General features: G+C 42.9%; 3 protein-coding genes across 3 annotated transcripts; 1 reads left to right on the forward strand and 2 right to left on the reverse strand.

Moving 5' to 3' along the window:
- The first annotated feature begins 258 nt into the window (after positions 1–258).
- Positions 259–6,690, forward strand: erlin1 (ER lipid raft associated 1). The gene is made up of 12 exons (XM_084470082.1): positions 259–334; positions 1,060–1,188; positions 1,554–1,635; positions 1,742–1,788; positions 1,881–1,942; positions 2,462–2,587; positions 2,704–2,777; positions 2,944–3,002; positions 3,099–3,190; positions 3,360–3,449; positions 4,017–4,096; positions 4,306–6,690. The coding sequence occupies exons 2-12, from the start codon at positions 1,076–1,078 to the stop codon at positions 4,471–4,473; spliced, it is 993 nt and encodes a 330-aa protein (XP_084326208.1). The 5' UTR covers positions 259–334; positions 1,060–1,075; the 3' UTR covers positions 4,474–6,690.
- A 1,910-nt stretch (positions 6,691–8,600) lies between these two features.
- On the reverse strand, positions 8,601–13,466 carry spef1 (sperm flagellar 1; the record flags this gene model as incomplete). Its single annotated transcript, XM_084470742.1, has 7 exons — positions 8,601–8,720; positions 10,357–10,462; positions 10,550–10,637; positions 11,797–11,842; positions 12,008–12,155; positions 13,087–13,198; positions 13,358–13,466. The coding sequence occupies 7 exons, from the start codon at positions 13,464–13,466 to the stop codon at positions 8,601–8,603; spliced, it is 729 nt and encodes a 242-aa protein (XP_084326868.1).
- A 207-nt stretch (positions 13,467–13,673) lies between these two features.
- On the reverse strand, positions 13,674–23,506 carry adam8a (ADAM metallopeptidase domain 8a). Its single transcript, XM_084471034.1, has 25 exons — positions 23,425–23,506; positions 22,926–23,029; positions 22,725–22,798; positions 22,538–22,616; positions 21,817–21,893; positions 21,037–21,256; positions 20,592–20,669; positions 20,437–20,505; positions 19,322–19,491; positions 19,157–19,238; positions 18,858–19,000; positions 18,374–18,551; positions 18,072–18,161; positions 17,741–17,936; positions 17,565–17,607; positions 17,278–17,458; positions 17,053–17,142; positions 16,873–16,957; positions 16,300–16,414; positions 15,983–16,163; positions 15,575–15,622; positions 15,444–15,491; positions 15,242–15,292; positions 15,065–15,139; positions 13,674–14,556 (listed from the first exon to the last, which is right to left on the reverse strand). The coding sequence occupies exons 1-25, from the start codon at positions 23,468–23,470 to the stop codon at positions 14,512–14,514; spliced, it is 2,568 nt and encodes an 855-aa protein (XP_084327160.1). The 5' UTR covers positions 23,471–23,506; the 3' UTR covers positions 13,674–14,511.
- Between the last annotated feature and the right edge of the window lie 211 nt (positions 23,507–23,717).

The following is a 23,717-nucleotide window of genomic DNA, read 5'->3' on the forward strand; positions in this document are numbered from 1 at the left end:
AATTGTCCGTCAGTTTGTATATTGAGGATTGTTCTAGGTGAGTGACCTTTTTTATTTACAATGAAACTGATTTGAAGGGAACCTTGATTACAGCCATATAGGCTCAATCAAAATTATAGTAAATAGTCGGCAGCATATAGGACCTTTCAGATATTTTACTTTCAGAATTTAAATGACTATTTTCCCTTTCAAATGACTACCCAAATTAGCAGCGAGGGACCACGTTGGAACTGAGAAGGGAGAAGCAGTAGCCAGTAGGCGGCAGTAGAGAGATGGGTTCGGGCTGTCGTGAACTGAATGATACAGAGAGAAGAGGTGACTGTCCAGTGGAGTGGTAATTAACGCTTTTTTACATTTTGCAACCTTTTCATAAATAGAGAAACGTTTGCACAACGCTTATTTAACATCGGGTTTAGTGTCATCGACCAATAAGAGGACAGAAATCCATAAGAACCGTTCACTTCCGAGCCTGCTCCTTGGAGCTAGCTCGCAATGCTATCGTAACATTACTTTTGGATTTCTAATAATAGCAGCATGGGGCTTGAACGCCACTGTCAGTGAGTTGATAGTTTTGTGGTGGCGTTTCGTGTTTTGGTGGTCCATTAAATGCGTATTTCAAGTAAATAGGGTAGTGTGTAACTGTTCCGCTATGCTAGCTGCAGTGAATGACCACTGGGTAGCACCCATCGAGCTAACGTTACAGGCTAACCTACTGAGTAAACGCTAGCAGGTTGTGTCTTGCAGGGCTCTCTTGAAAGTATTGAGTGATCACATTCTCTTTGTACGACTGTAGCATACTTTAAAGATGGCCTTGACGGTATATCGCTGCACGTTTAGTCCGTCACAGGTTTGAGTACTGATGTATGTCATAGTAGTAACCCTAACCAGTTGATAACAATGCTGCACCTAAACCTATCACTATACACTCTACCCATTTTTTGTGTGTAACATATGAGGCTAGTCCCATATGACTAGCCACACTAAAGTAAACTTGACACTTCTCTCTTTTCATGCTTGTTTATAGCATTATATTTGAACTTGTAATGTTGGTCTATGCAGGTAAGTGCAGCAGAGGATGACTATGGCACACGTAGGGGCAGTAGTTGCTACAGTAGCAGGACTCATGGCCATCCTGCTACACTCATCCATTCATAAGATTGAAGAAGGACATCTTGCGGTTTATTACAGGTATTAAAGTGTGAGATATGTGTTTGATCTCAGCAGTTTTTGTTTTTTGTTTATATTTAACTGTTCTTGTTCAGGGTCTAGATCCATTAATATACTTGTGTAATTCTCATGTATTTTTTTTACTTTGTAAGATAAAGACTACAATTTGGTTAAAAACAGGATAGCTCACTTTAGTGGCACGTAAACAAACATACATTTCCAGTCTCAGATTCCACTGTTGACACATGACAGGTGAAAGTAGTTGACTTCAACCCAACCTAAATTGCATGCAGACAGGTGTACAATCAAACAATGCTCAAGATATCATATTTCCTTTTATTGTGAGTACTATCAACTAAGTGTGTGTCTGTCTGTGTTCGTGAAAGGGGAGGAGCATTGCTGACTGCACCCAATGGCCCTGGGTATCACATCATGCTACCCTTCATCACCACCTTCAGATCTGTGCAGGTACCCTCACATTCTCACTCTGCAAAACATACACTTGGCTTGAGCCACCAAGCTTGGCAGTTTGTGTTCTGCAACAAGATGACATTGTTGCATCCTTTGGTTTCAGACTACGCTTCAAACTGATGAAATCAAGAATGTGCCATGTGGAACTAGGTAAGGTTTGGAGCAGTCTGTGTCGTATTTTTAATGAAAATCAAACTTGGAGTAGAGTCTATAATGTTTTTGGTGTCTTCCATTTTCCACAGTGGTGGTGTGATGATCTACTTTGACAGGATAGAGGTAGTCAACATGCTGGTCCCCTCGGCAGGTATAGAGCATGTTTATACAAATAGCAACTTTAATTACTTCTGAACCTTTACTCTTAAAGGTCCCCTATTTTACCACCAGGTGTGATGTGGATTAACCATGATCTCATGTTGCAGTGTCCTCCCAGATATTTGTGGACTGAAACAACAAGTAGATTGATCTATTTGTCTTAGATCTAGGTGGTAACGTGTGATGTCTTTTGAGGCTAGATTGTGAAATGGCTTGTAATGGCTGATCAACATCTCACCTAGGGGGAACATGGGGGTCCTTTCAAATCATGTAGAATTCCATGCACATTCCAAATGGTCCTTTGAGACCATATTATATTCTGGTTTTGCTATTGAAAAGCAACCAAATACTAAACTATTTTTGATCTAACACATAAGTAAGTGTAATCACTCTTTGTGATTGGCTGACTTGCCATCTTGTATGTGCTCTTGTATACTTCAGACAAACAACCCATGTTTCAGCAAAAGCTGAATATATACGTGTGTGTGTACTCTTCCTCCCCTTTCTGTAGTGGTGGATGTAGTGAAGAACTACACTGCTGATTATGACAAAACCCTCATCTTTAACAAAATCCACCATGAACTCAACCAGTTTTGCAGTGTACACACTCTACAGGAGGTTTACATTGAGTTGTTTGGTGAGTGGACATTGGCACAACAAAACATATGCATGCCCAAATAAAGCATACTGCTCTATTTGGTACTTTCACTCTATAATGGGTTTACCTGTGTGTCTTTGTTTTTATGCTTACAGATATCATTGATGAAAATATGAAGATTGCCTTGCAGAAGGATCTTAATGCCATGGCGCCTGGACTCACAATTCAGGTAACTGGGGATAAAATGACATTTAAGTGACTTATTTAAAAAATAAAATAAATAGACCATAACTTATATGTAAACCATACCAACAAACTGTAACTAGGGTAAATTCAATCTTTAAACTCTCTAACCACTGATTCTCATCCCACCACCCCCGTTCTCTAACCATTAGGCGGTTCGAGTTACCAAACCAAAGATCCCAGAGTCAATCAGGAGAAACTTTGAACTCATGTAAGTGGGTCCGCTTTCTCGTATGTCCTTAGTGCGCCCAGCTTGTGTCGAAGCAGATAGAAGCTGAAGCTTAGACTCTGTGACTCTTGTCCACAGGGAGGCAGAGAAGACCCGCCTGCTTATAACGGCTCAGACTCAGAAGGTGGTGGAGAAGGAGGCAGAGACGGAGAGGAAGAAAGCCATCATTGGTAGCTACAACATTTGTACTGCAGTACATTTCCACCTGACGTATATACTTTGCCCTGAGCAACGTTGTCTGAACGGCCGTTCTTGTGTTAATGTGCCCCTCTACCGCCGTCTCTAGTGCTACAAATCACCCTGTATGAACCTTCTCTGTTTCTGTGACTGTCCCCACAGAGGCTCAGAAGCAGGCCCAGGTCGCAGAGATCCATTTCCAACAGAAGGTGATGGAGAAGGAAACCGAGAAGAGGATCTCTCAGATCGAGGGTAACGACCAACCGGCCCTCGGATTTAACTATTTACGATTCAGTCGTCTAGCAGACAATTTGATCCAAATCCACTTGGAGTGAACTCCGATACAGGTCATTAATGATCAGGTAGAGGATGGGCCTCACGCTCAAGGATGTTTAGTGGTTAGGCTGCAGACTTTGTGGATGCAACTCAGTACCTTGCTGGGAGTCACACACCCTTACCCAGAGTTTCCCAGATAATTCGCTACATTATCCTGCTTTTTACACGACTACTTAATAAAGAAATCGAGTAGGTGGAAGTGCCTGTGCCACCGTGTAAACATCCTGGGAAGAACACTGGATACATAACTTTTACCAACCACTGTGGGAATGGATGTGTGTAGGGGTGGGCAGCATCTACTCTCTTCACAAAGAGGGGGATGGCGGGCTGGTGTGCTGACCAAACCAGTGGGAACCGCTGCCCTCACCACCAGACTGTCCTCTGCCTATGTGAGGAGTACGGGACCACGTACCTCGGGGGGGTCTTTCTGGTGGCTCTGGGTTGTCATGTGCGGCGTCTCTCAACACTGCTCTTTTGTTCCAGACGCTGCCTTCCTGGCCAGGGGGAAGGCCAGGGCTGATGCAGAATACTACACTGCCGCCAAGTTCGCCGAAGCCAACACGGTAAACTATGGCGTCAACTTGAATACCACGCATAAGCAGCCTTTCAACAGTGTTTATAATCTATCTCTTGCTAACATCCCTCTCCTTCCCCCCCCCCCCTCTCTCTGTACTGTACTTCATTCTATCTATTGCTCTCTCTCTGTCTATGTCTCTCTTTCTCTCTTTTTCTGTGTCTCTATGTGTCTCTCTCCCCCCCCTCTCCCCCACAGTTGAAGCTGACTCCCGAGTACATTGAGCTGATGAAGTATCAGTCCATAGCGACCAACAGTAAGATCTACTTTGGCCAGGACATCCCCAACATGTTTGTGGAGGGATCCAAGCTGGGGCCCTCCTCCCCGCCCCCGACCGACACGGACTCTGACTCTCGGGGTCAGTGATCACTCTGTGCCGTCCCACAGAACTTGCGGATGTGGCCTCATCTGTGAGGGGAAGGCTTTTGCAGCTATTGGGACGAATGAGAACACTCTATTGGTATCAAAATGGCTGAGAAAGAGGAGGGGTGAAAGTGGAAAGACAAATATGATTTCCTTTGGTTAATTCCTGCATTCCCTTTGGAAAAATGTTTAGCGTATGGTTTTGGTGGGATGATGGATGCCATGTTCAGAGTGTACCAGGGAGAGGGAGCAGTTGGTCCTCAGAGGCATGAATTTACTGAAATGGACTTCTACTAACAAGCACTTCCTGCTTCGCTATGCTTGTGTTAATGGCAGACTTTTTCTTTTTCTACGTTGGAACAGCATTCATTTTGTTAAGAGAGAAAAATTGGGGAGAGGGTTATTTGTCTATGGTTATGTGGCCGTAACTGGACTTAATGTGGTAACACTAATTCTAATGAGCAATGTGGTGTATGACTGTTATGAGGTGGCTGCGTCATTCATTCTCTATCCCCTCATCCCCTCATTGATTTACTAGTTGGCTTTTTTCAACAAGAGAAGGAACCGTAATACTTAATTTTGCTTTTGCTCTGAGTGCAAAGGCTTGATGGCACGTTTGTGTATTGGTTGACATTTGTATATTTTCGAATGCAGATGTAAGTGATGCAATGGTTTGACTTGGTTTTCGGATCGGTGAGATTTATATCCAACAGGCCTAGGCCTTATGTGGTAAGGGTTTCCTGTGATATGCAAAACTGTTGTGCATGCGTGCATATCAGTTGTATTCTTTTTTTGCTTATGCAAGAGTTGGTCCTTTCCATTCTCTGAAATTAATCCAAAACCAAATCAGACATGAACCTTTGGCCCTTTACCCCATGTCCTGTGGTCACAGTGAAATAATGATCTGAATCAATTGACGTCAGAACCTGCATGAACAACACAATCGACACGTATTCTGTTTAAATATAAAAGGGCTGCCAGCAAGCGCTGTTGAATGAAAACGTAGGCTGTAGTTTAAGCCTGTGTTGCTGATGATTGATTTTTCTGCGTTAGACTGGTCATGTTCAGTGTTATTGATTTAAAAGAGTGTCCTTCAAACTGAGTCTTAAACACTGCACTAAACTGTGAAATCAATCAATCAAGAAGGAAGAATCCAGGGCTGCTTCAGAATAAATTCCTGACCCTGGTATTTAAAATGCCATTTTTATTACCAGTCAGTTGGTTATTAGGGCCCTTTTTATTGTCGGAAAACTCCCAGTTGATTTGCATAGACTCCTATTGCAGTCCTTACTTGATAATATTGTCATTAGTGCTTAAATATTTATAGCTTGAAAAAATGTGCTTATTTATCTCAGGAAACTGGCAGAATTAAACGTTTGCGTCCATTTATGACCTGGAATGCCCCTACATAGGCTGTAAAGCTATGGAACTGTCTTCCTAGAACAAGAATGTCTCTTTCTTATGGGGATTAATACGCCTGATGAGATAATTGTTACATTTTGAAAAAAACAACGTTTTTTGGAATCCATGATTTTCATAGCAGCAGTCAGGGTTTCCACTGCAATTTACTTTACAAGGCTTCTAATTATCCCAAAGCTTGCAGTTTGATTTTTGCAAGATGTTCGAAATGCGGCGTACTTGTCATAAGTAGGATATTAATACTAGTGGCAAAACGTTTAGCAATTTTGAATATAGGTGATTTACATTATTCTTCAAAATGTGCAGCGCTTTGCCTTTCATGTTGGACATAAATGGCCTCAAAACATTTAGATTTCAAGCCTTAACATATCCAGTCAACCTGGAGAGAGCAACAATAATGGGGAACCACTTCACATGGAGTCGTTTGGTTTGCACAAACAAACAAACTATTGACTCAAATGGTAGCCTAGTAAGACTGCTGACGAGCCTAAACATTGGAGACATTGCCATACAATAAAATTAACAAGAAAAAAAATAACAGACTAGTGTGTTTGTGTGTGAAAGATTTAGGGATTTGTTGACATTTGTCATTAAGACTGTCCTTGTGCTTTGGTGATTTGGTTAATATTACGATGCAAATGAGTTCATGATTTACTTAATACTTTTTTTGTGAATGATTCTTTTGTACAATTTGCTAAATGGAAACATTGTCTCCTTGTTTTTAAAGGTTTATATGCAAAATGTTTTCATGCAGTTGGACAATGTTGTCAAATGTAAAATAAAACCTATTTTGATACCACTTTTGACACGGGAGTTTTTGCTTCTGAACACTAACCATACCTATAGCTGCCAGAAGGGGGCGCGCTTACACTTCTGGGACTCTCCATTTTTTCGACGTTGGGTCTAGAAAACTACTTAACCAATAATACGCGTGTAGTAACCCAAAGCTTGACCAACCAGTTGGCTATATTAAAATAACCACTATAATGTTCCCAATTTGCCCAATTTTAAAAATATATATATTCAAATAACCACTATAATGTTCCCAATTTGCCCAATTTTAAAACAAGGATGTGGATTTTTTTTTGGGGGGGGGGGGGGGGGGGGGGTGGGTATTGACAGACCACTATTTTCCGATTGGGCTAACTATTTTATGACTGTTCGATCAGGCCAGAAAAAGAGACTAAACAAACATCTGCATACATATCTAGTGGCTGATCCTGTCACTGTTCTATTTGGCTTCAGCTTACTGCTGAGCCATTGTTAAACTAATTCTAAATAATACATTTATTCCCTGTTAGTCTGGATTGTTATATGCAATGTTTGCCAAATGTATGGAACAAGTATATATATATATGTCCCTGTCTTGTCTGTCTTGGGCTACCATGTTCATGCTTTAGCCTTTTATGAGATATATGGCGCTAGATGGATCTGAATTCATGGCAATGATTCAGTACAAATACAATGCATATACACTCAAGCTTTCACACAGCCTCTTGTTTGTTATGCTGACCCAAATAGCTGGAATCTCAACCCTGCAGACACAGCTCTGTTTGTGTATTTTTGGTGTGTGTACTGATTCTCCAGGAGACAGACTCCTCGGCCCAATATCCTCTCACTTGGCCAGTCAGCTGTTCACAAAGGAAGGAAGCAGTCAATCTGTGTGTGCGTGTGTGCTGATTGCTGTTTGAGCAAGTTGACACTTTTTGTTTTTATGTGACCTTGTAAATCATACATACAGGCGTCCTCCCATCGACCATTACTCAGGCCTTGAACCTGCCCTCTCAACTGCCAAAAGGGGTTAGCGTGCTTGTCTGACCTGGACATGGCTGCCTCTCATCTCGTCACCATTCTCTCGACATTCACTCTTTGTAAATATTAGTTTGTTCAGTCCACCCATGTATTACAAGCAACTAATACTTTTTCCTTTTGATAATTGATACAGTGTCAAATCAATTTACGTATAACGTTTAAAGAGGTTAGGATAAAAGAAGATTTAAAAAATGGTGGTCGAAAGTTGCTCTTTGTGTAACAGTTCCTTTTTGTACAATTCCACATAACCGACATCTGCCGCATTATGTCCGCAGACATCATATCAGGGAATCTGACATTTCAGGTCCAAGTATGGTAACACATTTATTAATTTAACATTTTCTCAATGCTCAAAGCATTTCTCAATTCTTAAAAAGCCACTTATTACAAAATGAATTGACAGTACCCTACACTGGTATGCCTATGCTAAGAATATAGTAAATGCACAGTATTACATTCAGGTTTAAGAACGCAAATAAGTTTCAGTCTGGTACCGGCTACCTCTTTGTTTCTTTTTCACTTTTACACCTGTTTAATTTAAATAAATCACAAAATTAGGTATATCATGAAAAGGTTGTGTTTTACTCTTTCTTTTACGTTTTTTAGCTTAACTTGTTATTCACCAACGTGTTGAAAACTGTACTAATTTTAGCTGCGTAAGTAGCTGAACGTCAAATACAGCCACTCATAACAACACGTAGGCCTGCTTCAGTTAGGAAGTACGACAATGATGCAGCATAATCCTTTATAACTCTTCTTTAAGATAACATATGTACCGATCGCCATGCAGGAGTCACACGTGTTTTGTTTTATACATTTATGTAGATCGACTTCTCTAAGCCATAATAGCCATGCTATAGGTAGGCCCTTTCCTTTGGCACACGTCAGGCTGTGGTTTCTCAGGGTCTGCTGTGTTTGGCCTGGGCCTTGTACGTGTCCAGATGCCGGGTCAGATCCTCGATGCGCATGTCCTTCAGGTGGACCAGGTGCTCCAACCTGTTCACCTTCATCTGCAGGATCTAGCACACACACACGCACACACACACACACACACACACACACACACACACACAGGGGGACACACAGAGGCACACACAGGTAAAGACACACATTCATAGGCACAAAGACAGACAGACAGACACACACACACACAGGCAGGTAGGCAGACACACAGGTAAACACACTCACAAACAAACATACAGGCACACCACACAAAAAGACAAAAAGGGAAATAGGAATAGTCTCAGCATTTTGTGAGGTGCTCTAATAGCGCTGCTGACATCTACAGCTGAAGCTTCCCCCTGGTTTCCACACATGGACGTCTCATCCTCTGAGGAGGCAAGAGTCACGTCCGCTCAACACTCAATGAGTCATAGACCACAGCTCATGAAACAAGTTGCACATCCGCATTGCGCACACACACACACACACTACAAGGGACATATATTTAGTTTACAGGAAGGCTGAGCAACTTGATGAAATGATATGATCTCACAGCTGAGTGCAACTTGCATTGCAGAATCTTTTTGTACATCAATCAGTTTCACCACGTCTCACTCCTTGACCGTTGCAAACGCAGCAGATGACACACACACACAAACCCAAACATTTTGTCCCTTTTAACAGTCGAAATATCACAAGGCACAGACTAACCATAAAATTAGAACCAAGTCTATTTGCAGATTCCAACGTCAGCAGTAGTATATTTTTAGTATAGGCTGTACGCTGTTCTAGTGTGCGTGTGCTCGTCAGGTCAGGTCAGGTAAAACGCTATTATCCCACCACAGGAGATTTGGTTGTAGGGTATTACAGGTATTACAAACACATTCAATCCATCATGAATGCATATCAGTCTTCAAATGCAGTGCAAACAAAAGAGTTCTATGCATTTTTTTAGTCCTTAGAGTTCAAACACTAGATCATCTACTTGAAGATAGAAGATACAGTTGGAACCCTATATCTTCAGGTAGACGCTCAAACTTTCTGTGCAGGGGTGGTCAGTACACTCCAGCATGGCATGGGCCATCATTACGGCCTGCCGATCACAAAAGGTCAAAGAGCAGTGCTTGGTTCACCCAAAAACCTTTGTTGGCCCCTCACACGCCAACCAAGCCATTCCTATTGGTCAGATTCTGTCCGACAAGATGATTAAATTCTCTAGAACAGTCATCTTTTTTTTGTGCAGACATTAAAACAATTATCTTTTCTTTAGAGATACAGACATTGATGTACTTGCTTGGAAATTGCCTCAGCACTTAACCTGAAAGCGGAACCTAAAATAATTTCCTTGGTATTTGACACATTCAGCTCAAGAAAAGACTTGTTACACCATGACACAAAGCCACTATTGGCCGGCCCATGAACTTGGTTCTCCCCCTTCTGCAGGCCAACTCTGAGCGAGTCATCTCCAAACTTTAAAATGTGTCTAGTCTTAAACTTTCTCAGACCACGATTTGTGTACAGAACACAAAGAAGGGGAGAGAGTTTACATCCTTGGATTGAACCAGTGGATGAGTAGAGCTTGTATGTCTTTGAATATTACATCCGCAGCTGATGAGGGAATCTAGCTTATGTGTGTGTGTGTGTGTGTGTGTGTGTGTGTGTGTGTGTATGTCTGTGTGTGTGTGTGTGTGTGTGCAATGCCTGTGAGTATACCTCCACAGTCTCCTGCAGCGTCATCACAGCCCTCTCCTTCTCTTGTAGCATTAGACGGAGCGCAGGGTCCATCTCTGTGACGTCGTGCTCCAGGGCCGGTGGTTTACTGTCGAGCAACAAAAAGCCACAATGATTGACGTTAGCGAGGCTAGTGGTTCTCTTTTGACGTGCTGGGATTCTGTTGAGTAAATACCTGCCATTCACTGGAAACATTTGGTTTCTTTTCCTGCCGTCCACGGCTTTCATCTGAGCCTGAATGAGGGCCTCAAGCACATGTGTTTCTGACGAGCACAGGAGACAAAGAATCAGAAGAAGACCCTGTTACTGAATCCGGGAAACCGGCCCGTCTCGCAACAGTTGGAACATGACCAATCTGAGCACACCAGGACGGCTGGGCCACCCACCGCTCCCCGCTCTGGGGGTACCAGAGGAGCACTCTCCTTTGACATGTACTATAGAAAAACCACCAAACCAAACAACCAGGCCAGGTCACGGGGGGTGAAGGGGGATGAGTAAGAGCCGACGCATCCAGTCATGATTAGGGGAGGGCAGAGGAAGAACAGAGCAGGACCAGGAGGGGAAGGAGCGACAGAGGGCCTTGATGTGTCTGGTCTGGTCGGGGGTGCTGGTGATGGGGGAGCCGCAAGAAGAGGACCAGGGCTTTGTGTCTGAGAAAGAGCGAGTCATCGCTGCTACGGAAGGGAGTGGACAGGGGTTGGTGTGGGCTGGAGGTGAGGGCAGGGAGGGGTGAGGAGCCACCCCGAGGTCAACGTGAGAGGAGGGCCCTGGTGGACAGATGAGGTGTGGGGAAACATAAGGGAGACTGGCTCCCCTTCCTGTGTTAGCTTGTGTGTGTGTGTTTGTGTGTGGAATGCTTCTATGTTTGTGTCTGTGTGAGGGTGTGCATTGCTTCTGTGTGTGTGTGTGCGTGTGTGTGTGTGTGTGTGTGTGTGTGTGTGTGTGTGTGTGTGTGTGTGTGTGTGTGTGTGTCTGTGTGTGTGTGTATGTGTGTGTGTGTGTGTGTGTGTGTGTGTGTGTGTGTGGGCGTATATGCATGCCAGCCATGTGTGTGTGGCCAGTGTCATCCCTGGAACTGCCTGTTTAACTGATAACTTCAGGTCAGGCTGATAAGCAGTAAACCATCCACCATGTTGTTGTTAAAGGCTGCAAAAAATACTTTGATATCTGAGGGTCATAAGGTTTTCCTTACAGTGGCCGTTATATTATACATTTCCCACACTGGCTTGATTACAGGAGAGTTCCACCCTACTGTTCCACCACTGCAGAACACAGCGATTCCACAACACACTGTTACTTCACCAACTGAATGGACAAGGGTCACAGACGTGTGAACAAACAGTGGTGGATATATGGTAGGTCAGTATGATCCATGCAGACTGCAGACTTGAATTGGTTAAATATTAAAGGAAAACATGCTACCTGCTGGAAGTGTCCCTTGGTTCTTGATGTTGTAGTACTCCGGTTCCTGAGAATCAGATGAAAGGCTTGATTATCATATGTGGCGCACCTCCCACACACACCAACACGCCCGCACACACACACACACACACACACACACACACACACACACACACACACACACACACACACACACACACACACACACACACACACACACACACACACACACCAAGGTGTTTTCCGTGATTTGCTCCAGTTTGAGGTCCATCTTCTCTCTGAGGGAGAACAGAAGTGGCTCTATCACTCCTGCAGTCCTTAGCGCTATCTTCTTGATCCTCTCCTCGCTGACGTCAAAGTCGAGCTTGGAAAACACCTTCCTAGACACACAGAAGGAGAGGGAGAATGTAGGTTGTTCAGAGTTGTTTTTTGTTTGTTTGGAATGGGAAATACATGGCTCAGAATGGGATACTACTTGTGGTGTTGGGCCTTATTCACCTAGTGGCCATCTTGGTTCTAAACACTGGCTAGGTGTGGGAACTGAATTGGGAATGTTGCATTCAGTTCCCCCGACTCAGAACCATAAAGGAGGGTTCTGGTTTGACCAGAACAAAAGTACACAACACAGACTCACTATAAATCTCAGGTTGGCTGTGGGCCGTGACAAGGGAGAGAACAAGAGGGAGTGTAATAAATGGGTTCTCACATAAAACTGTGAGGACCTTTGACACCATCACTTACAATGGCAAGATGCAGAAAGTACAATCCAATTCTTCCAGTGTTGCTGATGACATTTCTACTTGGCTCCATTCAACGTTTCTTAGGGAGTTTTTCAGGCTGTACTGCAATGCTAACTTTAAGTTGATGTGATACTATTTTGGACACTGCTTTTAAATATCTCACCAAAACCCATTGGCCTACTCAGTGTTAAGCCCATCTGCTCTGTCTCTGTCTGTCTTTGATTCCTCCTGCCTGCCAGCACTTTATTGTTTATTTCGGTCCTTGTGTTTTTTAAAGAAATAATGCATAATAATAATAATAATACAATTTATAATTATTTTTTCTAATAATTGATTTTATTTATTTTTGTGGGATGGATGCATACACAGATCATGGCTTATGGATGGAGATATGATAGATCACCTAAACAACAAAACATCTTTCGGCCGCCTCTGAGGCCACAGTTTATGACCTCAATTATAATTGAAGTCTCCCCTGAGGCCTATACTCCAAAAGCTATGGCTATGTTCACCAGCCCCAGAAAGAACCAGTAAGACAAAACTCATGCGCCTCATGTCACCCATCCCATGCCTGTTAAGAATGCTCCAGTTACTCATCTTCTGCTGGTTGGAGTTTGCAGGGCTGTAGTTGTGCAGCTCAACCATCTTCGGGAAGAAATGCTTTACAACCTCGGCAGCCATCACTAAAGAGTGTTCAGTGAAGAAAAACGACTTTAGTGAAGTGGTCCAAAGTCTCCAAAATGCTCCCAAACTACAGTATTTTAGTTAACAGTCATTTTATTGTAGGGGCAGCAGCTGCATCGTCCCCACTCCCCCTCATTTAGAGTAAAGTCAAAGGCTACCTCCATCGCTGAAGTCACGTGTAATGTGCTTTTTTGGTCTTGACAGGGGTATTTTGTCTATCCATGCGTACAAATCTTGCAATTGCTCTTCACTTAACTCGTGATCCATAACGAAATCACGACATTGGGTGCGTTTCAGATGCTTCGACTATATGTGCGCAAGTTAGCCCGCTGCTATCCACTCCACTAGTCTGTTGATATCCGTTGCTACGCAACCGAGGCACCACGAAAAGACACAGGAAATGATTCAGTGACCATAATCGAGTTAGATAATGAAGTCCAAACGAGTTTAAAATTCACATTTTTCAATTTTATTCCCTTTCCCAATCAACCAGATATAGTTGCATTTTAAACATAAATAATACATACATATCATAACAGGCTTTAAAGCATAACCATACCTTTTCATCGTAATGTTGGAAACGTATTGCATCCATGTCATATAAAAAGTAAAACAAAATCTACCAAATTTCATCAAAATAACTTCCAGCAAAACCATCTGGTTATAGTGCATGGCATTGTCAACTTAAAAAAATGTATCTCTTTAATCAAAAATCACCAAAAAGGGTGAAATAGAAAAAACATTAATAGAAAAAAGACTGTTCAAAAAAAGATTCTGTTAAACATGACGTTACATAAATCCCAAGTACACTCAATGCAGTCATAGAGGAAGCAAGACAGATAAATGATTGACAGCCTTAGAAATAACCTTAAATAAATGTTTACTTTGCTGTTTACCCCTAATCATCTATTTAGCATGATCCAGTTTTTACGGTTTGAAATGTTCTGAGTCAACCAATCATAACACAATTGTTCCTTGACCTATTTAGAATTAACCAATCCACCTCTGAGTGATTAAATCTCATTCCACCCCCATCCTCATGTCCGGTTTGACCGGAAATCACATTAAAGATTCTGTATTCCTTCTGAACATCGCCTTTGAAAGAAAACACACACAAACACCTTAGGAATTTGAAAATCACCATCGCCACAATGAACCGAGGTTAAGATCGTTCCCGCTGAGCGGTTCCCATAAACCGGGTCCAATGTGAACCAGAGAAGGAGTGAGCAAGACCCATGGTGCTGGATGAGTCAAACGTAAAAAGCACTGAGACAGGACTCCTCATGATGGAGGAATGCAACCACTCTGACAATCATCTCAGCTGGGTAGGGGGCTTCAGAGCAGCTCTGGCGGCAGGCTGTCAAGAAGAAGATATACACACACACACACACACGCACACACGCACACACACACGCACACGCACACATGCACACACACACACACACACACACACACACACACGTGCACACACACACACACACGCACACGCACACGCACACACACATGCATGCACACACAGAGACACACACACACACACACACACACACAGATAGATAACAAATGCACACACAAATCAAACACACAAACACACACGGACAGACACACACACACACACACACACACACACACACACACACACACACACATGCACGCACGCACGTACACACACACACACACACACACACACACACACACACACACACACACACACACCATTTTAATTGTATTTGTAACCAGAGCTACTTGCTGACTAACTCACACAAGGAATTTCTTTATTGTTGAGGGTTCTTAAATTATGCAGATCTTGCGTTTTCAATTCAGATTTACCAAGGAACCATTGAAAATAATCCACTTTCAATACATACCAGTTGATTTTGTGTCCATGGAGACGGTGAACCCGAGGGCTTGGTGGGAGGTACTGGGGGCTTTGGTTTTGCGACCTTCAAAGGTAGAGAGATTAACACTTAATATACAATATTGTGATTGTGTGCATGTGTGTGTGTGTGTATGTGTGTCTTTGTCAATGTGTGTGATAACCGTACTGTTTTGCTTTGAAGTGGTGGTAGAGGTCTGGCTGGTGGGGGCGGCTTGTTCTATGGACAATGTGAATTAATATTCATTAATACATTATTGAATCAACACATTTAGAAAGATAAAATGTATTGAAATTAGTAAATCATCAACAAACAAATAAATACAAAAAGCAGAACATTTGCCATTGATATTTTCACATTTTATTTTCACCTTTAAATCAATATCCTGGCTTGGGACCCTTGTTGAAAGCTTTACCATCTAAATGAAAGGAAGAACTGTCAGTCAGCTTCAACAAACAGAAACCAGAACACATGAAGACAGAGTGTGTGGCAGCAGGTTACCTGTTGGATCCCAGGCTGTTGAGGCACAAAGGCCACCTTCTTGGGTGGCTGGGTAGAGACAGAGTTGATGTCAATTGTAATTGTCCTCTTTATCTAATACCACGTTTGCAATTTCTAACTGAACTGTTCTAAAGACAATGGGAAACCATTTTTACTAGAAGAGGTGTCATTGATTTAAAATGTAACGGCAAGATGATTCATTTGATTGATTCTGCTTGCTCAGAATCCAGAGGAATTACTCACAGGGCCTCACACTGTAGCACTACTGTTAGTGGACTGTAGTTCATTGCCTTGAAGCTTCTACTGCCTGCTCAGGGACACTGAGACTCTCTTGAAGGATCGTCTTTCTAATCACTAGATCACCTTTTTCTAACCTGATCGTGCAAACAAACTGGTAGTGGTTCTCACCTCTGGGGCCTGTCTACTGGGTAATATTTTTCCGCTGGGAGGCCGAGTCGCCGGTTGGCAGACTTGAGAAGCCGTAGACGTCACAAACTTGGGCTGGCCGATCAACAGGGGCCTGGGACGAGGGCTGCCCTGTCCTGACTGAAACACTGGGTTGACCTCTCCAGTAGAGGTGTGGCGAGGTCTGCGTGGAAACACACACATACGCCATTATCAGAGATGGGTTACACTTGCAAGTTAGTGTATAATCTGTTGCATTTGTAAATGTTGGAAAAGAAGACAGCATTGGAACAGAGCGTAGCAAGGGGACATTTGAGCACCTCTTTTTGGAGCCATTCCTCTTCTTGCGCCACAGCAAACCTCCGAAGATCCCAACGAACAGAAGAACCAGCACTGTTGCCAATGACAAAGCAAGAGCAACAGGAGGTTTCATCCCTGCATGAACACACACACAAAAGGGTTTTAAAGCGTGCAGTGAGCAATGGAAATCGTTAAATACATATCTCAAGATACAAAGCAGCGTGTGACACACACAGAACTATGCAGCTATTGATAGTCGGTATGTGCAGACAAAAAACAGGCAACCACAAACATTTCCCTGAGGTCATAAACAAGACACAAACAAAACAAAGCATACTGTCCAGTCTTGTAATTTGTTACAGTACATTACTTATATGCATAATGTCTTCAGTAGAGAAAGGTACCAAAGAGTAAAGAGTGGTTCGGTATAGCATATTTATACGGTTATATATATTTTGGTTCACGGTTCAAAGTCTAACTTTAGGCATCCACGAGCAAGATGCCTAACTCCTATCTGCTCATTAATGTCTGTGCTCGTTAAAGCAGAGATGAGTACGGCACAGTTAGGACATAGCAGTTAGTAGATGCGGTACCTGTAGACCCTTCTGTGAGCTTCACATCACAGTAGGGCGCGGCCCAACCGGGTTCACAGTGGCACTCCCTCTCGTGGTTGCACACCTGTGTAAGAGTTCACACGTCGGTCACTCCTACTATCTGGAACAGTGCTACAGTGAGATGAATACCATTAACACGGAGTGAGACGTTTGCCGTACCCCGCGGTTGTTGCACTTATCCGAGCAGTCCTCCGATCCGTAAACACTCTCTATGTCCTTCTTGTTTTGACAACTCTGTTTGTAGCAGACCTGAGATACAGACGCGAGACCTGGTTACACACACTTGACACACACAACCCTGTTGGTCCTACTTGGTTTTGTAATACAATAGGATTCAGTGTTGTTCTCTGAATGGGCGTACTGGAAGAGCATTGTGCTGCATACCATGTTGCTTCCACATTTGGTCCCAGTAGGAATCTTAACGAAATCGGCTGGGAAGCTGTCCTTAGGATCTATGGACGCCTCGTAACACTGCTCCCCATTGGGCAGAGGGTAAGAGGTTCTTGAGGAAGTGAGGGGGAATTTCCAGCCCCCTGAGCACATCAGCGTCCCACACATTGGATCCCTGCAAGCAGAAATCCACAGTTTTATCTCCCCATATAGCGTACCACTAATATTGCCTATTGAGTGCTAGTGATGTGCATCTGAATTCTTTGGAAATTAGTACATACTTCCGAGCAACCCTGTAGCAAGTCGTCGATGCTTCCCGAGCATCTACAATAATAAGTAAATAATAATGATAAGTGCTGTGATCGCAGGCATCCAAGTCATGTGCAATCGGTCAACCGTGTAATGTACCAAACAAATTGATGTTAAGTAAAGACCTCTAATCAGTCCTAAATCCTACCTGGGCCCCAAAGTCTCTTGCAGTGTTGCTCCCGAGAGGGACACTGTCCGTTGAGGCAGTAGCCACTCCCCCGGTTACAGGGCCGGCCGTTTTGGGTGTAGGCATCCTTGGGGCAGGAGGCTGAGAAGCCAGTGCAGTGTTCTGCCATGTCACACTCTGTGGCCTGCCCTCTACACCTGGTGCCTGTCTGCTTCAGCTGCAGTGAGCCAGAGGGGAAAGAGAACAACGTTATGGGACCCGGCTTTGGGAAGGGAACCATGATGTGTGTGTGTGTGTGTGTGTGTGTGTGTGTGTGTGTGTGTGTGTGTGCACAAGCATGCATGTTCATTACCTGGCAATTACTGCAGCACTCTCCCTCCGCACATTTGGACCCTGCGTTGAGTTTGCATGTGGTGGCATTGCAGCATGGATTCTTACATTCCTGAAAGACAGATTTCCAGAGAGAGACTAAAAATAAGTGAATTGGAGAGATGGAGAATCCTGTGTGTGTGTGTGTGTGTGTGTGTGTGTGTGTGTGTGTGTGTGTGTTTGTGTGGTTGTATCTGTGACAAGAAGGGTAGTGCACTGGCTAGGGTGTTTTGGGAGGAATATGTCGTAAATTACTAAGTAGTAGTATGCACCCCATGGACGTACCGTCACAGTGCCACAATCACATTCTTCTCCAGGCTCCACAAAGGCATTTCCACACACGGGGCCTCCAAAGATGCGGTCAGTAGAGGGTGTATCCAGTATACAAGCAGGGTCCTTTTGCTCCAAGAACTGGGCTAGCTGGTCCATGCTGCATTCGCTAAACACCTCTGGGTAGATTGACCTGCAGGAAGAAGAGACCATAGACCCGACTCACACACTAACTAACACATACAGTGTTGTCTGTATAAATCTGCCTTATTTTGCTTTTGAGGGTGATAGAAACATGCATACAAGTTATTTAAAAAAAAAACATGGTATTAAATACCATGTATCTAGTACTCTAGATGACAAACTATAGTCTGTTATAACTGTAAATTGTCTTGTGTTATTGCCACCGTGACTAACTGGAGAAGCAACTGAGGATGGAGTAACTTGTGGCGTCTCGGTGTGGTGCTGAGTGCTTTGAGAAGGCAGGTGATCTCCCTACCCGTGTGACGAGGCCATGATGCAGCCGCTCTTGGGCTGGGAGGACCGGCAGACGCAGCCTGGAATATCATGAGACAAGCCCAGGTTGTGACCCATCTCGTGGGCCAGGGTGGTCGCCACCCCGATGGCGTTATCATTATGATCCTGGAACAGAAAGCCAACCAAACAAAGGGTTCAGCACGTTCCTTTTAGTCTGACCCTCGGATGAGTCCTTTATATATTTCCCTTCAGTTGGGAACGTTAGATGATGTGGCCTGGCTCTACTTTCTGCTTCTATGTGTTGAAACGACGGTTCTCTACCTCGTTGATTGCCACAGAGTTCCCGGTACATATTTCACCAGTGTACGCCAGGCCTACGGTATTGCCGATGAAATCCACATTCCTGGACCAATCAGAGAGGGGACATGTTTCAAAATGTACAGATGAATCATATCTATGTCACATTCACAGATGAATATGTCTTACGTGATGAACTGTGCATTATCATGCTTGGTCTTGGGCAACAGCTTCTGCTGGCGCCAGTTCCTGAAGAGTATCAGTGTGATGTTGGGATCGGGGTTGACCTCTATCTGGTCTGTGTAGGTCCAGATCTCCAGACCCACAAGCATCACGCGGATACCCAGGCTACGATACATCTGCAGACCATAGAAGTACATTTCAGAGCGAGCACTGAAGAATCTTCTGTCCACGTTAAGGAGTTTGGATCATAAGCATGGGGCACTGGGTAGGATGACATGGGATGTTTGACTTCCTGGCCAAAAGGGACTGGGTTTAATTTCCAGAGTGCTGCAGTCTACAGAGAGGAATCCTTGAGAAAGATGCCCAAAACTCCTGAATGACAAGTATCTGAATCCACTGTTAGCTGCTTCTGATAAAAGAATCTCATAAATAGCAACGATTCTCATTCAGCTTCCCTTAAACATTTTTCACCACTTTTCTTTGGTTTGCTCGTAGTTCAAGTCTATCCATATGCCTAACCCTGTTTCTGAATTTACTGTCAGACGCTGTGGATTAATAACTGTTATTACACAGCTCTTCTCAATGCTGTGGAATGCTCCGTTCACTTGCATGGGCCTTCCCGACTTCCGGTGGTGAATTATTTTTCAAAAATGACTGTTGCTAAGCATATATAACACTTTCCTTGACCGCTGTCAAGGAAAGTGGATTTTTTGCTGTCTTTCGTATCACTCCGCAAGTAGTCCGGTAACTTATCAACCCCAGCGTACTCGGTTGCGTCGCTTACTTCAATGTCTTTGGCAGACTATTTCTCTGCTGATCAACACTATGAATGCTGTTAACAAATGAATTGTAAAAAGACACACTGTGTGAAGTTATTTTTTTCGTTTTGGCAAGTAGCTGTATAATAAGCGGGATAATGTATAGAACGTCGCCGGTCATTATCGAAAATAAGCCCCTTCAGGGTGAAGCAAGACACCTCCGCTTCTCGTCGATGTCCGGTTCACCCTGTCGGGACTTATTTTCCCGATAATGACCGGCGTTCTATACATGATCCCTTACTTAACAACAAAAGCCCCTTATACAGTCTGGGCCTGACTGCCCTGCTCTCCCCCAGCTGGTACCTTGTCCACGTGGTTCACCACTGCCAGCATCCTTGCTGCCACAGATTTCCTGCTGCCGTACTTCTTGTACTAGAAATACAAAGCAAAATGTGAATGAATATTGAGGGTAACCAGTTGTAATTGCAGTAATAGTTGTTAGGAAAAGCGACCACTACCTCTGCATTGTCCACCACTAGAACCATCTCCACTGTTCTTGTTTTGCTGATCTGGAACTTCATCTGCTGAGAGCTTTTCTAAATAATAAAATGAAAGTTGCACATGTATGGTTGTTTATGTTTAGTTTTCATGATCTGTATTTAATTTATTATAATATGCCAGTGGTTATAATACAATATGAAATGGAGGGTTAGGAACTGCAGTAGCCCAAACAAAAGCTGCCCAGAAAAAAGCCTTTTGAAATAACAATATTACGCAACAAGTGTTGAGTAAGTGTTGAGTAAGAGTGTGATAAATATTGCAATACAGCTGAAAAGGAAAGATAGTTCCATCATCTTTAAACAAGCACACTGAAACAATAAAACCTGCAATACATCTCAATATCTGTCTTCATTGAGTCTTGGCATAAACCTATGTTTCGATTGGCCACCATTTTAAATTTACCGGTTTACTGAGATGAAACAGTCCAGAGGGGAGGGACCCATGGTCAAAGACGATTTCCTCGTTGTCATGGGCGCAGGAGCTTCTCTTCCATCTCAGGTGTCTGGAGTTGTAAACGGCGTGAAGCCCCACCACTTCTTCGGTGCCTTCCTGCTGGTCTGTCAAACCTTCCTCTGCGAGGGGTTCAATGAGGTACGACTGGTCCTCGATGCGCACATACCCCCTGTGGCAGCAGAGAGAGAACACTGGAGGTCAGACAGAGATGTCCGTTTAGTGGGTGGGTGGGGTGTAAGGTCTCCCAGGCGAAAGGAACTGGGTTCGATCTCCAACGTCTACTACCAAGCTGTAGGTTTCCTTTAGCTTGATTCCTTATTCCCACCGGCCCCTTAATGACCTTATCGGTATTCACTAAGTTTCGTCTGAATTGCTAAATCGTAAAAAGTACATACAGTTCTCATTCAATTTGATGAAAAATGAAAGTATCTTCTTTTTCCTTATGGTTCTATCCTATCTGTAACCCTGTTCACAATAATGGGGAGGGATTTTAGTTTTTTGGTTTATTACAGTAGTCCTTGTCATAAGCCATATGTGCCTGGTCTCAGTGCCATTGCCTTGGTAACATGAGCATGTGATTGGGTTACAGATCTTCAGGGATGGTCAAACACAGACCTAATGGTCCTAATCAGAGGTTTTCTGTGCTCTTCCTTCATACAGTAAACCAGGGATTCTGCTCAAAAGTGGATTTCCCCTGAACATAAGACACTTCGGGAACGCTTAACTCACTTTATTCCTGAGCAGAGTTCAATACTGGCAGAGGAGTCCTCCACCTCCACAATGTGCCCATGGTAGTAGCAGTGATCCTGGGGTAGGGTCAATAAGAGACACTGAGACAATGCCAAATATATATCCTTCAATCAATTGTGTAGAATTTAAATTAATAGTATTACAAGTTTTGCTACTAAAGTCTGCGTATGGATTGGCCTGCCTTAGCATGGGGAACAACCAAGAGTCATTTAGGTGCTGTTGTAATGTGTCATCATAACGTACAGCCTTGTGCGGTTGACAAACCTATATTGATGCTACTCACAGAGACTGCCGTTGGATAGAACAGCACAATTAAATAACTTTAAACGTATTACACATTAGTGCAATATAACTTTATAATTATATAACTATAATTTAAGAGCCTAAATAGGTGTACAGGAAGACCTGATGGGTGTATTCTAACAAAACTTTATGAAAGGTTAAAAGTTACACCTCCAGGATATCCTGCCCCACACACCCAAAGCATGGTTACACATCTAACATTTGTTATGTGGTTTTATCTTGATCATATTTTATTAATCAGTGTAGATACTTTTCTGCCTATTTATTAATAAGGCAGATGCCATGGTGTCTGCTTTAAACAGTCACAAACACTATGGGTAAATAAAAGCCTGATGATACACTGTACAAACAGCAATTATAATAAGATGTAAAGATCGATAGATTTAGACATTATTACCTTATAATCTGGTTTGGTTGTTTCTTCAGTACCTTGGTCAGAATAATGCACGACAGAGAAATTTCCCCCAATAAGATGTCTACAATGGAAACAAATGTGGACGATTACATATAATCGCTATGGGATGGGAGCTTTTAAAACAAATTAAGGCCAGTTTGATGACTATTTCTCATGTCATGTAACCTACATGTTTCTTTCCAAGTGGAGAGTCCTGTTCAGCCCATCTATGGCCAGTGAGAATGTGACTATTGGAGGGTTTTTCTGCAAACATGACATACAAAGAAACAAGGGGGGCATAATGGAAAATATTGGAATACAGACAAATATTTAAAGTAAATTAAAGATTAGAAAACTTTGAATAAATGTGAGGGAGTGTATGCAGGCATACCTGTTGTTCTGTACTTGTTTGAGATAGTTGATATAGTTTTTGAGGTGTAATTGTTTCATATTTGATCACATGAGGTAGTTTCTTCAGGCTGTCCACACATGTCCCTATAGAAAAACATGCATTAAATAAGAGAAAGAAGGAATTAGAAAGAAAAAGAAAGACACATAATATTTTTCCATCCTCTGTCATCCGAAAAAAAAAAAAGATTTTAGTGACTGCTGCTGTCTTTACGACTTATATTTAACTTTAATGTTCTTTCATCCCGTTTATTATTTCAGGTCCACTTACTCATGTATTATGTTTATCTTATGTGTCGTCCATGAAATATGAGCTTTTTGGGTGTATGTATGTCTGGGAGATTCTTTAAGTTTATAAGTGTGTATTTATGTGAAGCCAAAGATGAATTTCCACTTGAGTGGCCAATAAAGATCACATAACTAAGTTATAACTAAGTCATAAATAAGTCAGAATTAACTAATTGCAATAACGACAAACTTACCCCCAAATAAGATGCATAGACATATTAAGTAATCCAAGTATTGCATGTTGTATTCCCAGTAGTCCAAACTGTAGATCTTGACCCGTTCAGAAACTTTGGCTGAATGCTTCAATTGAATCTTGGGGAGGGAAATAACCCGGCCTTCTGCACACGCCTCTTTTCTTCTCCCTTACTCACAATATCCGGATTAAAGAATTTCTGCTGGTCGCTTTTTTTCTTTTTACTGCTGTCTCGTGATTTAGAATGTAAATCAACAAATTTACCAACATAATATATTTTATAACGGGAACTGT

This window comes from Micromesistius poutassou (assembly GCF_964030765.1).
Source record: "Micromesistius poutassou genome assembly, chromosome: 7".
NCBI classification, from domain to species: Eukaryota; Metazoa; Chordata; class Actinopteri; order Gadiformes; family Gadidae; genus Micromesistius; species Micromesistius poutassou.

Bases quoted from the DNA above. Each gene is read 5' to 3' on its own strand.
- erlin1 (XM_084470082.1), top strand. From the start codon at position 1,076: ATGACTATGGCACACGTAGGGGCAGTAGTTGCTACAGTAGCAGGACTC. The intron at 2,588-2,703 runs GTGAGTGGACAT...TTATGCTTACAG, and splicing joins GGTTTACATTGAGTTGTTTG to ATATCATTGATGAAAATATG. The intron at 3,191-3,359 runs GTAGCTACAACA...CTGTCCCCACAG, and splicing joins GAGGAAGAAAGCCATCATTG to AGGCTCAGAAGCAGGCCCAG.
- adam8a (XM_084471034.1), bottom strand. From the start codon at position 23,470: ATGCAATACTTGGATTACTTAATATGTCTATGCATCTTATTTGGGG. The intron at 21,894-22,537 runs GTAATAATGTCT...ACCCTACCCCAG, and splicing joins CAACCAAACCAGATTATAAG to GATCACTGCTACTACCATGG. The intron at 19,239-19,321 runs GTAAGACATATT...TGATTGGTCCAG, and splicing joins GATAATGCACAGTTCATCAC to GAATGTGGATTTCATCGGCA.